The sequence below is a fragment of the Labrus mixtus genome, chromosome 13 (assembly GCF_963584025.1).
Source record: "Labrus mixtus chromosome 13, fLabMix1.1, whole genome shotgun sequence".
Taxonomy (NCBI): Eukaryota; Metazoa; Chordata; class Actinopteri; order Labriformes; family Labridae; genus Labrus; species Labrus mixtus.
In genome coordinates this window covers 16,803,723-16,821,610 of record NC_083624.1, presented here as the reverse complement: position 1 = coordinate 16,821,610, position 17,888 = coordinate 16,803,723, and the positions used below count along the sequence as shown (strand labels likewise).

General features: G+C 39.5%; 1 protein-coding gene across 2 annotated transcripts in view; it reads left to right on the top strand.

Moving 5' to 3' along the window:
• The window catches only part of LOC132987107 (nck-associated protein 5-like), an 80,888-nt gene that overhangs the window by 17,091 nt on the left and 45,909 nt on the right, over window positions 1–17,888 (top strand). For both annotated transcript variants that reach the window (XM_061053931.1, XM_061053932.1), the window contains exon 2: window positions 8,945–9,080. In XM_061053931.1, coding sequence (XP_060909914.1) covers window positions 9,052–9,080 — 29 coding nt within the window. In that variant the 5' untranslated portion in view covers window positions 8,945–9,051. The remainder of the gene's footprint in view (window positions 1–8,944; window positions 9,081–17,888) is intronic.

Here is a 17,888-nt window from a genome sequence, read left to right as displayed (position 1 = left end):
AAATAACAACAAATCAAGGAAGAGATAATGTAAGAGAAAGAGAAGTGAGAACAGTCTGTTAGTGGTTGTAGGCGATGTTGAAGAGGAAAGTTTTTAAGGATTTCTTGAAGGTGGAGAGTGAGGGGGGTCTCTGATGTTTTTTTGGGAGTGAGTCCAAGAGGGTCTAACTAAGAGGCAATGGAGAAGGCCCTGCTGGCCCAGCTGTCCCCCCAGGGCTGATGGTTAGTCCTGCAGGGGTGGGGGGCAGGAGGTTAGCTTAGCATAAAGACTGGGGGGAGGATGTGTTTAAAAAATACATCAAGAAAAGGAGACAAACCTGCACACCGACTCATGTGTGGTCTTTCTTAGTTTATTTTCTTTACAAAAAAACAATCACCTGAAGAATTTGTAATGTCTCGTGGGGCATTGAGTAAGTGAATTTTTGTTTGTCCTGCACCCCTGTGACGTGTGAAACACCACCCTCCTTTTGAAAGAATGCAGCTACTATCACCCGTGAAGCTGAGGTGTCTGCGGCTGCTGCCTGTGTGGCCAGATATGGTCAGCAGGAGGTTCTTAGTGTTGTTCTGTATGGTGCAAACCTTGAAACTTCAGTTTGCAGAGACTCCTACAAAATGTGCTGAATTACTGAGCTCAACTGTTCAGCAAGAAATAAGTTCTGCATGGAGCTTCCTGGCGTTTGTCCCTGTTTCTGTTATGTGGAAAATATTGAGACACAACTTGTTTTAGAGATTCTCGGCTTTCAAGTCAATTATTTTGCAGTGGTGTTAGCTTGAAAGTAAGTCAAATCTACGAGATATTACTTCATGATATAAATCTGTCATGTTGAATATTTACATTGTATATGCAAAGGCCCAGCAACAAGAGTTAAAAATTAGAAATAGTTATCAGCTATCATGGGATGATGATTTATGCCTCTGGGAGCAATGGCCAACTTTTCTGTGCTTCGGGTGTCACCACCAGTTAAACATAAAGAACTTCTCACCAAGACTTCCTTCTCTGCGTGCTGCATTGTTCACAGGCCGACTAGCAACCTCTCCCAGAAAGAATGAAGTTGAAGTTGAAAGGCATTTAAGAGCTGAGACGCACTTACATGCAGATTATACTGTTTATAGAGATTTATATAAGCTAAATTGTTAGTTCAACGCTGAACACTCTTTTGTTCTCCACATAGGCTATTTTCCTGCAGATATAGACAAAGCCCAGTGGAACACAAGTGCACGCTACTGCTGAGATTATAAACAGAAAACAGAAAATGCAGTCGTGCACCTTCAGATTCAGCCTGTTTGTCTAGAATCTAAAAATGAATATTGATTTCCACCAATCTACCAGTGTTGTTTTCAGAAAAAACAACGACTTTAAATCCTGATGCAAACTCTGCACCACACAGCATACAGTGTTTAAGTGTTTTTATTAGTGTCTTTATTTCTGTTTCATACACTGTAAAAACTCAAATCTTATCAAGGGGATTTGGCTAATATCTCATCAAATATATCCAATTATACAGAATATGAGCAGCATTCACCACACCAGTGCAGATAAACATTTTATTTTATGGTATAATAAAAAAATAAAGGCCTGTAATGCTTGTAATATAAAACCCTTTTCACACATACGGAAATCTCCTGAAAAACTCTGGAAATTTGGCTACCCGTAGATTCTTTAGGCTATGTGTGAACGCAAACAGCCGCATTTTTCGGGCGGTCTTTACCCGGAGTTTCTCCTGCCAGACCCCTAGTATTTTATCCGCAGAATATCCGAGTGAGCTGATGTCTGAACGCGGCCGCATATACTCCGGAGATTTCAATTCGAGCCAATAGAAAGAGAGTGACGTTTATATAGTGACCGGCTAAAGTGTCTGCACGCGACCACTATGATCTCCGTGCACGTAATTAAACGGCTGCATTATGTTTTCTGTTCGTCAGTATGTTGTTCTCCTCTCTTTTGTGGATGTTGTCATTCCATTGGATTACACATAGCATTGATATAAAGGCAAATATTCTCATTATAACGTCGTGTAGCGGACTCTGTTGCTTCGGCCGCTACTTCCGGGTTGTTTATTTACGTCACGTCTTACCTCGGGAAATCCCCGGCGCCCCCCCCCGTTTGACAGGAAAGTCTGCATATGTGAGGAGCATATGTGAACGGCTAGTTCGGGAGAATCTCCAGAGAAGTCCTCCTGTAAATATCTAGATATTATCCGGAGTGCATATGTGAAAACAGCTTAAGTGAGAATAGCTGATGCAGCCAATACAGCAGGCGACATTTACTTAAGTTTCTTGAATTAAGATCAATATAGTTACAAGATACTAAATTTTACTTGTTGCATTGACTTTTTACATCTCGAGATAGATGTCACCCTTGAGCACCAGCACTAAACCAAAACAAACTGCTGTTTGGCGACACCTCCGCTATTCTGAAGCCTCCGCTCTCCTCCAGCGGCACACCTCCAACCCCTCTCCACTCGCGTTCGCACAGAGGAGTTATCAATTTGAACGCACCATCATTAAGCACCATTAAGTGCAAGCAGCAGACAAAATTGTTCTTTACTCAAGCTTTACCTGTGTCCTGTATTGTTGTGTTAGCAGGCTAATGTAAGCGCTTTTTAGTTAGCTCGTAGCTTCATATTGCACATAAATTGACACAGAATGAGGGTGATCTAAAGACTCTTACGTGACATCCAAATAAGCAGTGAGTATGTTCTTCTTCTTTTCTCTAGTCCTTGACTAAAACAGCTTTATACGCAAGGCCGTCCCGTCCATGTAAACACGGCTCTGGCAACAACACAGCTGGAGGGACTCGAGCTTCTCACTCATTGTAGACAGTCATGACTCAGAGAGACATTGACACAGGATATACTTGATTTCTGCTGTATTTATGTGTAAAATGTTGCACACTAAGCTTAACGGGATATTATGACTAGAATTTTAAGAAACACACTTGATAAGATTTAAGTTCTTATTTATTCTGTTTGGTGTTTTGAGCTTTTTCATCCCACGCTGTTTTGTCATTTAGTTTAAATCTGAATCAAGACTCAGAAAGTGAAGGCTGTGCTGAATTATTATTTTTATAACTTTGTACCTTTACTTGATTACACTTATATTTGATCAAATGCTTCTATCTGACAGCTTCTGCACATTTCAGTGTTTTATCTGCTCGAGTTCTGCGACGCTGACTTCATGTCGTTGATCATTTTAAGAGACAATAGTTTCATTTTCTACTTTACTTTACTTGTTTATTCACTCGTTAAATCCTTTATATCGCCAACTCTATTCTGAGTGGAAGTCTTTAATTCACGGACTGAAATGTGTAATTGAATGAGCACAAACCGCCCGCTGTTGGTAACTGATAAATGAACACACTGGTGAGATCTCGTCCAAAGACCCCTTTGTCACTGTGAGACTGTTTGGGCTCATAATAATACAGGGCATTCAGGGGCGTGTCTAAAGGGGTGACATGGGCCAGTTAGGAAGTCGTTCTTCTGTCTTCAGTGTGTTCACCTGATATCAGTTCTGAAAGTTGGAATGTTGTCACAACAGCAAGAAACAGGATGCTATGAAGTTACAAGTTAATGTTTGGGAAAGAAAAGTTGATATGCAATACGTGAAATAATAAAAAGTATCTTAATATAAACAAAATGTGATGATCTGAAGTTGTCGCTCTGACTTCAAGAGGCGTTCACTTGCATTATACAACTCGGAAAGTTGTTTTTCCGATGTGTTTGATACCACATGAATGCACCTTCAAACTGTGATTGGCTTTTTGCCTGCAGCCAATTAATCTATTTTTGTAAGTTAGACAGTGTGCAGGAGTTTTTGTGTCATTAATGAAATACGCCAATAAGCTAATAAGCCATTATCTTGTGTTATAAATTATGCCATTATCTGTGTGTGTGTGTGTGTGTGTGTGTGTGTGTGTGTGTGTGTGTGTTTGTGGGAATAGAAGATATGGATCTGTAGAAACATCATGTAGTGACTTTTTCATGTCCACATGTCCAGATCATACTTTTAGTCACATGCAAAGATGGTCAGGTCTTGATGCATATCCAAAACAAAACAAATGTACAAAATGAAATAACTTTCAGTGACGTTCCCGATTGTTGTAAAGTAATGAAGCAGATTAAATTCACCATGATGACGATATGAAATGATGATAAAAATCCAGATCATTTGATGCGTTTGCTGAGATTATTTGTAATATTTACATTTATATTTATGGAAAGAACTGTGTGCTCCCCCCCCCCCCCCCCCCCCCGATGTCAACTAACTTCCTGTTCACACTGTCCCCATAAACACCTGATCATACCACCACCTGAACAGTTAACCCACCTGACCCTTCTTCACCATCAATAAAAGTTCTGTAAACAAACTATTACAACATGAGAAACAACGACATCATTGGCCCCTACACATCATCACGCTGGTTTGAAAGGTTTCATGTCTAAATGAGAGATCGGCTGTTTTAGGGATGAGACGCTTGATGTTTTCACAGCACATACAAACACACAAGATGTCTTATAGCAAAAAGCAGGGACATTTTTCCGTCAGGATTTCACACTTGCACATGAATCTTACCTAAAGAAACACGAAGTAAAACCTTTAAATCACAACTATGAATAAAGACTAGTCAGTCATTAGGCTACGTCTTAGAAACTGGACCTTTAGATTGGATCCTTATTAGTTTTGTAGGATGATAACCTCTTTTTCCAAAAAAGAACCGTTGTTGTTTTTTCTTAGGGGAAGGTCACATGACTCATTCAAACGTACCACGTGTGACTCAGCAGACTCAACCAGCAGCTTTAATGTGATGTGCAACACGGCTGCAGGCTTCTGCAGTTCCTCTCTTCACAGTGTGGCTGAAATGAGATTTTGCATGAGGCAGGTGATCAATGAAAAAAGGGAAAAGGAGAGGCAGATTGAGGAAACTGAATCAAGAGCTCCATCTGCTGGCCAAACCGAGAAACAGGTTTGTGCTTAAATTAGAAGGGTTAAACAATACAATAATACTTCGCACGTCTAACCAATGCTAAATGACTCTCTATTATATGATTTACAAATTCCTCCATGAATATAAGGCCATCAGATGCAACCTTCTATAATCTTACAAATGCATGGAAACGTTTTTTTTTTGTTCAGTTTTGTGAGAGAACTTTTGTGGTTAAAAAAAGAAGCAGCCTTTAATTTAGTTGAATTTGTGAGTTGACAAATCCAGATCAGATCAAATCATCAGGTTCCTAGCAGCGGTGCTCGAGGCCAGGCCAGGACGATGCTACCTTTAGGAAACTGTAACGTTAAGTAAAACTTGCTCAGAGACAAGCTCTATAACTATGACCTATTATGGATGCATTCAGGTACATATTTTACATTTACAAGTAAATGCTATGTTTCTTATTTCCTATTTATTATGGTCACAATACTCACCATCAACTTGTTGCTTATTAGCATGCTATTTAGTAGCATACTGGCTGCTTAGCCTTTAGTCATTATTACGAGTGTATTAGTAGCCTACCTTATTCTACATGACTATAGTCTATAGCTAACAGGTCATTAACTAAGAGTTTGTCCTCCTAATTCATGATTCAATTATTGATAGGAAGTTAGGAAGTTGTTGAACATGAATTATGGGTTAATATTATTTGTTTAGTTTGGCCCTTATAAGGTAGAAGTAAATAAATCATATGAAGATCATAATTCATGTTCAACAACTTCCTAACTTACTATCAGTAAACAGGAATTAGGAGGGCAAACTCTTAGTTAATGGCCTATTAGCTTACCAAAAAGTGTCAGAAAACACAAAATACACTTTAGCAACAATGACGTGTTTTAGTAAAAGACTAGCTAAAGTATACAGTAAGTGTTTAAGTATTAGACATTAAGCTTCCTCCACAGATGGAGTTCACCCAGTTGTCATGAAAAGTCAAAACTCATCCAATTTCACATTTTCCAAGATATATAACTACTTCTTTGCTCTCATCCTTCACAAAAATGAAAATATATTGATCATACAAGATCATAAAACTCATTAAGCCCTTCTCCACACACAAATAAATGTCACCTACAGAAAGGAAAAAGAATACTTTACATGTTGGAACTTTAAAGTTAATGTGTGGGTTTTTATGTAACAAATACTTCTTAAAAGTTCATTTATTTCTTTTTCAAACTAATGTTTCCAACCTACAAATAAACGGACTCTCAGATTTATGAGCTTTCACTGTGCATTGATTTAATATTCACATATCTAGATACACCACTAGATGGCAGTGTTGATCCAACTTTCACATCCGTGTGTGGCGCCTCATATTTCTTTATTTTGATGCAGTAGAAAAAAATGTAACCCCATTAACACCAACGTTTCAGTGATATCACAAATCAACTCAAGTACTGCTGTTTCTCTTTGTATGATGTTTGTATATCTACAAATTTACTATTTAAAGAAACATGTGAGAGTCATTTGATCATTTTTTACAGTACACATGCAGAATTTCTATTATTCACTTTGTGAAAGAGATATTTAGAATCAAAGACATTCAGAGAGCAAAGATCAAGTAAATATATCTAAGAAATATGTGAATTGAAGTACCCCGGGGTCTTGAGTTATTACAAAACTGGTAATTGTTTGTCCCTGACACAAAGGTCCATTACTGTTCTAGTACTATTGTAATAAAAGTCTTCTGTCTTATTATTTAAATCATAAAAGTTACATATCTCATGCACCTCTTCTTCGTTGTCAAACTCGCTCCCAGATCTGTTCTGAAAAGTTTTCTCAATCCAAACAACTTTATTAATCCCTCTTGGGGCAATTGGTTTGGAGCAGTTTCTTACAGGAAACATAAATAAAGATGTGATGTACTGTACGGACAACAAGTTATACAAAAGAGCTAAAATATAGAATATGACCTAAAAGGAGATACCAATGTTAAGCAGACTGATGAGTAATCAACCAGACTGGATAGAAACACAATCAAATGACCATTAGTCAACTAATAAAATATACAGCCAGTGTGACCCTGATGTCTCAGCATGCAAACCGAACGTAGAGTCAGATGTTGCAAAATGTTGGCAACTTGGATGAATTCTTTTGAATTTAACTTAACTGCTTAATTGGGGAAATGAGGAGACATAACCTCCTGCACTGAGCTTGTTTTTGTCTTTATGATTCTGACATATTGAGACAAATTAAACAAAGTTTCATGTCATTTTCTTTATTTTTTGTTTGGGGCTTTTTGTGCCTTTATCTAGAGATAGGACAGTGGATAGAGAGAGTGTGGGATATGACATACCCAAAGGTCAGACTGAACCTGGGTCACCCGCTTGGAGGAATAGAGCCTTCATACCACTACGCTACCAGCGCCCCAACAATGTTTAATTTTGATCAATATCTACAGTAAGTCACAATCATTAAAAAATATCAACTGATCTCAATAGGTAGGAGAGGGGAGTCATAATGAAGAGTTTGTTTTTACTTGTTTTCCTTCCATTAAGAAAGAATAAGTTTGTATTTTGCTATGATGGTTGTTTATTAGTAGAGCCTGACCGATAAATCGACCAGCAGATAATATCGGCCGATATTATCTTATCCAGTGACTATCGGTATCGCTTAATTTTATCACAGATATGTGCCGATATAACTAGATATATTCAAATAGCATTTCATTTGAGTTTCATTAAATTAAACTAGCCGTTCTCTGTCACCAGCAGAGGGCGCTATATGGATTACAACAAGCATCATCACTCTCCAGAGTGTCAAGCTGTGATGCACAAACATGCACAGTTACTTTCCAGCTGAGTGACCATCGTGTCTTTGTTATGTATCTTTTCCACGTGTTTGATAACTGCATTTGAAGGATCAACATAATATACACCGGTGTATCTATCTTTGCAGATAAGAAAGGTATTAGCTGATATATATCGGTATCAGATTTTTTTTCCCCCAATATCAGTATAGAGATCGTCTGCAAAAATCCTATATCGGTCACGCCCTACTATATGATATGAGATTATTTTTTGGTTTTCCTGTGGCCTCAGTTTTAACCTTCCCCCGGAATACAAAAAAGCAGTAATTAGTACACTATTAAATAACAAGCCTTCATGTAATTGTGCCGAAACACCGCCTGGTTCAGCAGATCTGATGGATGTGACTAATTTTACTCAGAACTCTTCTGTTGAAGGGATTTGGTGCCAAACTGTTAACTTGAAACTCGAACAAAAACAGGCACACAAAAACGAAACAGTAGATCATTTCTGAAATAGACCGAGCTCGGACATAATCAGTTTGATTGTCACTTCCATCAGCCTCTTCATATCTGTGCACAGACTGAACCAACATGATCTCTTCTTCATGGAAATGTCCATTAAGATAAAACAAAGGCAGCGAAGTGTGGAGAAAATAAAAGAAACAAGTTTTTACTTCATAAATATCAGGTTTAATTAATATTGTCCTCATATTTACGACGTTTTATAAGAACAAGAACCGACCGCAGCCATGATACATTTTCTTTCTCGGCTGAGTAACATTCAGACAGGTAAACACCCACAGGACAGTTCAGAAGGTGATGCACTCATTAAAACATTAACATCACCTGAACTTTTGCTACCAAAACAGCATGAGGGCATCTTAGAATATTTAGATTTTTCTGGTATCTGGTCCCAAAACGACAGCTTACCCAAAGGCGTGTTTAAATGTCAGCAGGAAGGAGATTGTACCTCACAACCTGTCAGTCAGCTGTGGGGAAAACACGGACATGGACATTAATCCAAAAGAACAGTCTGTGAGGAGAGGAGAGGAGAGGAGAGGCTATATCATGATTCGCTTTTTTTCCACACAAGTTAACTAAAAAAGGGAGAAAGTAGATGTGAACAGATGTACTGTATTCTTAAAACTCTTCAGTGGGATTATAAAAACGCAAGATTAACAACAAACTAACCGTGTTTACTTGTGTGCCCTGCAGCTACGCCACCAACGCTGATCCACAATAATAATCCCCAGCTGGAGAACAAACAGCATCTGGGCGAGGAGAGGAAGGAGCGGGAGGAGTCTCAGCAGGGTGGGCGGCAGATGGTTACACTGCAGCAGCACTTCTCCAGGTAAAATACCTTGACCACAAAGCAGACAGGCTGCAGACAGTTACACACTGTGCCAGAGCCTGACTGACAGAGGTTATTAAAATGCAAACACCAAAACAGATTACGGAGAACTTTATCGACTATGCACATCAAAGTCTGTTTACACGTCTTGGGGAGAGACATTTATTCTGTGCAATGAAAAAATATAAATCCTTTGTTGCTCCAGTGGGAGCAGCAAACAGTTATATAATGTTTGTTAAACTATTTAATTTTTGTTGTTGAAATGTAAAAATCTTAGCGAGAAGTTGCAAAGAAGTGAGCTCTGAAGACGGTTGCTCACTCCACTCGAATGTTCCCGTGAAGTAAGTTTTTCTTTAAGACTACATCTTCCACTGATCTTCACTTGTTTGCCAGTATCTGGTCCAACAATGAAAAAGGTTGTTTTTTAGTTTTCCAAAAAAGTGTATAAAATGTTTCACAGGGGCGTTTATCGATGTGGCTCCAATGACCCGCTTTCCAACATACTGTACTGTATGTACATGATCTTCTTGCTTTCAAGCAATTACCGCTCTTTCAAGGGAATTATGAACAGCTGAGAACCAAGAGGCAAATGTTTAAAATGCTACAGCCAGTCTGAGCTACTAAAGCCTTTATTGGTGATCTGTTTTTAGAAAGGGTGGTAGGTCAAACCATCTAGTCATCAAATCTTCCTCATTGAGTTTTGGGTTTATAGAAAAAACAATATCCTGTGCTACAGTCACCTCATGGTTGACCGTGAATGAACTCCATCCATCCATCCATTCATCCATCCGTCCATCCATCCATCCATCCATCCATCAAACCGTCCATCCATCCATCAAACCGTCCATCCATCCATCCATCCATCCATCCATCAAACCACCCACCATCCATCCATCAAATCATCCATCCATTCACCCATCCATCCATCCATCCATCCATCCATCTATCCATCAAACCACCCACCCACCATCCATCCATCCATCCATCCATCAAATCATCCATCCATTCATCAAACCACCCACCATCCATCCATCCATCCATCAAATCATCCATCCATTCACCATCCATCCATCCATCCATCCATCCATCCATCTATCCATCAAACTGTCCATCCATCCATCCATCCATCCATCCATCCATCCATCCATCCATCCATCCATCAAATCATCCATCCATCTATCCATCCATCCATCCATCCATCAAACCATCCATCCATCCATCCATCCATCAAATCATCCATCCATTCACCCATCCATCCATCCATCCATCCATCCATCCATCCATCCATCCAGCAAACCATCCATCCATCCATCCATCCATCCATCCATCCATCCAACCATCCATCCATCAATCCAGCAAACCATCCAACCATCCATCCATCCATCCATCCATCCATCCATCCAACCATCCATCCATCAATCCAGCAAACCATCCAACCATCCATCCATCCATCCATCCATTTACCCATCTATCATCCATCCATCCATCAATCCATCCAACCATCCATCCATCAATCCAGCAAACCATCCAACCATCCATCCATCCATCCATCCATCAATCCAGCAAACCATCCAACCATCCATCCATCCATCCATCCATCCATTTACCCATCTATCATCCATCCATCCATTTATCCAACAATCTTCATTTGTAAAGCGCCAATTAAAAACATTTTTATCTTGAGACACTTTAGAAAAGAATGTAAAAGACCTTATTCATTGTTTTGTTACAAAAGAAAAATGGGTTGAGGGGATGGGATAAGATGCAGGACGAAGGATAGGGACAAAAGATGGTGGGATGGGGTGTCCATAGCAGCAAATCCATCCATCCATCCATCCATCCATCCATCTGTCCATCAAATCTTCCTTTTCTTGCAAACTCTTACCATGAATTTTCCCACTTAAGTGAAAAAACATTCTCCAGTTGACCTTGGTAGACATTGATGCCTATGATATTGATGATGTAAAAAAACTGCAGATTTCAGTTTCATAAAAGCAGAATTAACTTATTGTATTTCTTATTTGCAGTATTTATCAAATTGTGTTGCCCTCTATACTTATTCATTCACTGGTGCTCGTCAGTTAAAGTGACGTGGGGATTTTACTTTGAGACAAAGTGTTCCAGAAAGTTTTCATCACGAGTTCATATCTTGTTAGATTAAAAGCCAGTGGCCACAACTTTAAATGGCCAAAGAAGCAACACACACACACATAATGCATTAACACACATTCATCAAAGGCCGAACACACCAAATGTGATGAACTGCTGCGCCTCTGTGGTGACATTCAACGTTTTCATTAAGTTAAGAGCACACTTCATGTAGAGATCGTCTTTAAAAGACAAAATATCTGCAATTTTAGTGGAACACTTAACACTTAAACCTGATACGACGTGTCAACCTCCTGCAGCATGAGACTACTAATGTGTTGCCACTTTATTGATCTTCAACCCAGCATGCTATAAAGGGAAATAATAACCGAGCATTAAGTCCAGCCAACTGTTAGGCAGCTGCCGGCCCCTCATGATCCCAGTTCGATCCCATCTGCATTTGTTCAGCGGGCTGTGAGATTACCCTGATGATTTGTGACTGTGAATTAATTCACTCCTGTCATGTGGAAGATATTTGAACTGCTGCCCAATATTTAGGGAAATTAGAAATTAAAAGTTTTGTATCTCTCTGTGGTTAGCACATGGTGATGGGTCAGTCAGCTGTGAAACACAACCAAAAATGATTGGCAAAGAAAAGATTCTTTTACACTTTAGAATAAATGACAATGAAAGTTGTTATTAGCATGACATCACCATTGATTGGTTGTATATTTAAAATCTTTACTCAACTTAAGAGTTTTTTAATATTTCCCATTTGGTACAACACAGATCAAAAACTAATCACAAGTTAAACCAAAGTTCACATAAGACGCGAGACAGTGATTTCATGCACATTATATATTTCCCCTCAAGTAGTACAGGAATGAGAGGAGGAGCATCAGTTAAATAGAAAATAATAACACAATGTCGACGTTATTTAGTAGATGTGTTGTGATGCAGTAGCTGCTTAAAGAAGGTAACTAAACGATGCTGCTTTTAAATGAATAAAACTGCTTGTTCCTGTTGTGTCAGTATTTAAATAAGTGTATGAATGTGCTTTAAATATTAAGAAACCAGATTGATTCTGAAGAATAGGAGCAGGGTCCTTCTGTATGCAGCTGATGTCCTCTTCATCTATGTAGGTAAAGAGGATGCGTTACTGTACGTGGAGGAATCGGGGTCGTTCATTCAGACGTTGTTGTTCCTCTTCAGCTGACGGTCGGGCTTTGAAAAGTTTGGCCTGCAGCAAAAAGTCAGCGAGCAGAAAAACCCGTCTGGTGAAAGGAAAAGGGTCCTTTCCATTCAAGACAAATCTGCATTGAGTCACTGGAGCAGTGTCATATACAGACTGTTGACATACTGTACATGTATGCATGGCTGCACATTTGTGTCTTCATGTTCGACACAGCAGGAGTCGACCTCAGAGCAAACAGAGAACAATGTATGAAAGGAAACTTCACCCTCACATGAGTGACGGTCATTCATTTGTGGGACATATTCAATACATCAGTGGATATAATATCAATATAGAAGTTACAAAAGTAGTAAAACAAACATGTTAAATTTACAAACAAGACCAATCACAGAAAATAGGAGACATTTTTCATGAGGACCATATGAAAAGCACGCCATGTTGGGGAGCGCCGATAGCCTGACGGTTGTGTTGTAGGCCCCATGTACGGGGGCTCCTGTTTTTTTTTTTCTTTTGTGACTAATGTCAGCGTGTAGCACTGCCTCATGGACGACCTCGGCGGTGCAGACTTCTACTGGATACGTACTCCATTTATAACCGGGCTACACTGTGTCATGCTGGTATGATGTCACACTATTACGTAGCTGACTCCGCTGACCGATGGAGAGTACGGTTGGCAGTGGAAAAGCAAACTAACCGTACCAAACTGAACCAAACCAAATCGGACTGCTTGGTGGAAACGGGGCTGAAGTAAAATCTCAAAGGGGACTTTTGACTGTGACTGGAATCCTGATTTATTACATTAACCCTGACTGCCACCCCATGAGACCTTCTTACTACGACTAAGAGTGACTGCTCTGACTATAATGATGTACTAAAGATGGATTCACATTACAGTTTGTAAGCTCTTATGCAGATGCTAAAAGGGGCATTGCGCATCTGTTTGAGACGCCAAGGGCTGTAACAGAGTGTATTTATTCGACTATTGAGAGTTGGCTAACATTAGCTTGTTACTTGCTTGCTCATTGCTGGTTGAATCATCAGCTGCGTAATGAGATGCATTAATGTACCAGATAAACTTGATTATCGTATCAGGCAATCAAACCTCACTTTAAGTTTGACTTTTTAAGAAGGCAATCGTTTGAAATGAGACAGAATATTCTCATTAAGGTCAGTTAATGAGAATATAGCATTAACTGACCCTGGTCAGTTTTAGCAGTGTCCTTTGTTTTTTTTAGGTGATGTGTAAAGTTCACCAGTTTGAGTTTATTATTCCTGGGTAATCTGGTGAAGAAGTTTTAATCTGTCTCTCGTGAGTTTTTTCAGTGTTGCCAACGCAACAGTGTAACCGTCTGATAAATCTTTGTTCCTGATGGCTGAGTCAGAGCCAAACAAAAATTCATTCAGCAGCACATCTGAAAAGCGGCTGAACACAGAGGAACAATTGGACCGCAGATATTTCTCCTGCCAAACTGCAGTCATGAGACTGGGATGGAGCGTACGAGGCCTTGTTAGAGTGAAGCCAGACAGGGTGGGAACTTGTTTTTCCCCCTTTATGAGAGCTCTCAGCTGCACATTATGTCCCACATGGTCCACAGGGAGACCAACAGACCCATTTTCCATCGCCCAATCACAAATACCGAGCAGTGACTAACGCTGAGCTGAGGACTCAGAGGACCCGTGCGGGTTCACTTGATTTTAAATGACCAGGCCTGGGGAGAGTCAGTAGGAGACCAGCATGGGGTGAGTGATGATGAAGCGGGGGGAAAGTGGAGGCAATGAATGAAATATTTTCAGAGAATAATATGAATTTTAGAAAGGACGCAGGTGTTCAACTTCAAGAGGAGCAGACCTGATGAGCTGAAACTCTTAAAGAGGACCAGCTCTGTTGTTAAAATTATCCGTTTTGAATTGCAGCAGTTCTACTTTGTGATGTTGAGGCTCAGGTGATGTGAAACTCAACAAACACCTACACAAAATAAGAGAGTGGTGGATTTTTTGTGTGTTACTTTAATGGAAAGACGAAGCCATGGCTTTCTTTTTTCATATAAAACGATGTGATTGTAAGTTGTATAAGAGGATGGCATCGAGCTATTGATTAAATTTTGTTTGACAGAAAGAACAGGCGACGATGATGACAGAGCAACACTGCATCTTAATCAGTTATATCAAACCAGGATCGATTTGTCCTGAGCCTTGTAAAATAAGATGCTGAAAAACTGATGTCCTGGGTCTTTCAAGTTTTAGCCGGCATCTGGAGCTTTGACTAGCATTTAAGTTGGGCTTTTATGTGGGGATAAAGAGCAGTTCACCCAATGTTGGCACTAGGGTTGTCACAATAACAGAGTTTTAACCTTCAATACTATACTCGTAAAAAATCCAACCATACCAATGCCTCTTTGGATACCACGTCAACACACCTCCTCTGCTCTCCGTCTGTTTGAAAGAGACAAAAATGTAACTTTTGCATCTTCTTGACTCCAAAAGGACTTGAGACACGTCAGTATTTGAGTATTTTGTGAATTTGAATCGACCACCACTGCTCTCTATTGAGCCTGCTGTGAGTTAGAAATTTGAATTTCTGTATTTTTTTTTTTTTTTTTAAAGGTTTGGTTACAAAATCAGAGGTTGTATCGTTTTAAAACATGTGGAATCTAAGTATTGAAGATTTTGACAACCTGAGCTGGTACAGAAACTTAAAAAACATTAAAAAAGATGAATGTATGAATATACTTTTGACTTTGGCTAATTTATGACTGTACAGGAAGGGCCATTTAAACAACCCTTGAATTCCTAGTTAGAAGCATAAAGCGATCATTGATCAGACAGAGTTTTAACACACAATGTGTGTATTGTTTCAAAGAGAATCACCTGCCTAAAGACGCTAAGTGATAACTAATCTGGCTAAAAATGTGGAATTCCTCTTCAAGATTGCATGTCAGACATTTTTGCAAAACATCTCTGGTTAAAACATTCCAGCAGTTACAGAATAACATTACAATTGTGTGTCCGCCTTTACCTGATCTTATAAGTCTTATATTCACTTTTCTTTAACTGTATTTGAGTCTCCACCAACATTTGAGTAAAATACTTTCTCATTAGCTTCATAAAGCTCCACTATGTTCACCTGCTAGTCCCTAACCTTGTGTAGAGTTTGGTGTTCAGTGTTTTTCAAGCTTTCCCTCTGAGTGACGGAAATCAATGAACTCACAGCTTTGAAGATTAACCATTTGATTATTTTTAGTGTAACAGTCTTGACTTTATGTAGCTGTAGCTTTTGGGTCTTTTTTTGCTTTTGGGATCTTTTTGACGTCGCAGAACTAAAGCATATATCCTCCTTGTAGTTTCTAAATTCGATGATAACTGCTAAAACCTGCTTTTAAACATTCAGTTGTCTCCATAACTGATTAGCTTCTGCAGTAAAATGCTCCACATATGGCCTGCACTGATGTACAGTTTCAGAACATCTCATATTTGGTGTACACACATTCAGATAAAAGGTTGAAGCGTGTGTGGGTTATCGTTTTGAAGCGTACAGTTTGCCATTTTGGTCATCAGGTGAAAATATTGTTGATGAGAATATGTACTAAAAGTTCCCCTCTGTTTTTAGGTCATGGTAGCTGTTGCAGTCGCAATCACAGGTAGCCCCGCCCGCCCTTAAGAATACCCTGTTGTATCTTCTATTTTACTCTTCATGGGAGCATCGTTTACAGAATGATGGTAGTGCTGTTATGAATAAGACTTGAGACAAAAATGTAAGACCGTACATGTATGTATGAGGTCATTAATCAACTTAAAAGTAGACACATTTTCTCTTACATTTGTCCAATCAAACTCCTTTTTGCAAACAGTGGAGTTGCCCCCTAGTGGCCATTAGAAAGACAGCAGGTTTAATTAGGTTCACCTTTGAAACTACGACACTACATCCACTTCTTTTTTCTCAGTCTATCATTCAAATCAGTCTCATGCACATTCAGTTCAGTGCGGTTGATGCTGGTGAGGTTTGAACCCCCCAACACTGACGCTCTTTTCAGCCTGCTCAAACCATAAGCATGCACATATGCATCCACCTCTTACACACAGAACATATATTTACATTAAAATGACTCCATGTACTGTTTTCTGGTCTTTAAACTAACCCTGAGAGCAGCGTTCCCCCTCGCACCACCCTGTCACCCGCTGCTTTCATTTAGTCTGGGTTTGTTTCAGGTCAGTGGCGGTGACTCGGGGCAGGAATGCCAATGATGTGCTTGCAGTCAGCAGCTTGTGCTAATGGCCGTGCCACATACATCAAACTGGGCTAAGAGCTGCTCTGGAAATGACAGGGCAAAATGTCACTGCATTCAACTTTATGAGAAACATAGTCAGTGCCCATCGAGCATGCACAGCTGGGAGGGGAAAACAATCACACAATCACAGAGGGACTGTACGCTGACACACCAAATGTCAGCTGCAGTGTAATGGGTGTGTTGAAGCGTGATTAATGTGAATGTATCATATGTTAAAGAACAGTCTGCAAAACACACTTTGTTCAATACTGAACTAATCTGTATACAATCATTTGAGGCACTTCATTTTAAAGATACACTTTGTACAACTGCATGTTTGAGGAATTTACTTCCTGATTTATTTTCGGGCAGAATTTTTTAACATTTCCACATTAAATTTGGGTCAAGTTAACGGAGCAATCTGTAAGATATCTACTGACTGAAATGATAAAGGTACCTTACTATATGATCAGACATTAAGGAAACATGCTATGTTGAAGTGCTGGCTTCTCTGACAACAATGCAGCAGCCAGTATGTCCTCCTTCTAACTTTAGATTCTGGTCCTGAATGCTCTGGATTTGTTTGGACCAGAGAAGGTAGGCGGTTTTAAGGCACCCCGACCTAAAAAGCCTCTGCATGTTTCTAATAAGCTCCACGAGCAGAAACGTGCTCAAACTAGGATCAATATTGGAGATGCTTTTGAAAAATGGAGAGAGGTTAGAACGCAGAAAGGTTTGCAGACCGATGCAGAGCTGGATAAACACTGAAGCTTCAGTGTCCACCACATGACACCCTGCGAGCACATCGACCGATGTTTTGAAAATGGACTGCTGTATTAATTTAAAACACTATGTGTCAGAGTTACACATTTAAACCTTAAGTTTAACTGTGAATCTTTACTACATTTCTCTAATTTTTATTAAGATAAGATAACTTGTTGTTTTGAGAAAGAGGTCACTTATAGTGTGGATTTATTTGGACATTCAACTGTCCAATTCAACTTACATTTTTGCCTCAGTTCTACAAGGTGTTTTATTCCTGCTTGTTGTTTTGTTTTTCCTCCCTGAAGCTTTTTCTGTTTGGATTCCTTCTTTCTGCTTTCATCAGTGTTGAGCCGCAGCAGGGAGCTGCTTCACTTCAGCCCTTTTGTAACCTAACACACTATTTCTGTCGCACACCAAACAAGATACAGACAGAGTTAGAAACTTGATTTTTTTTTAATAAGTTAGGAGTTGGTGGAGAACAAAACAGAGACAAAA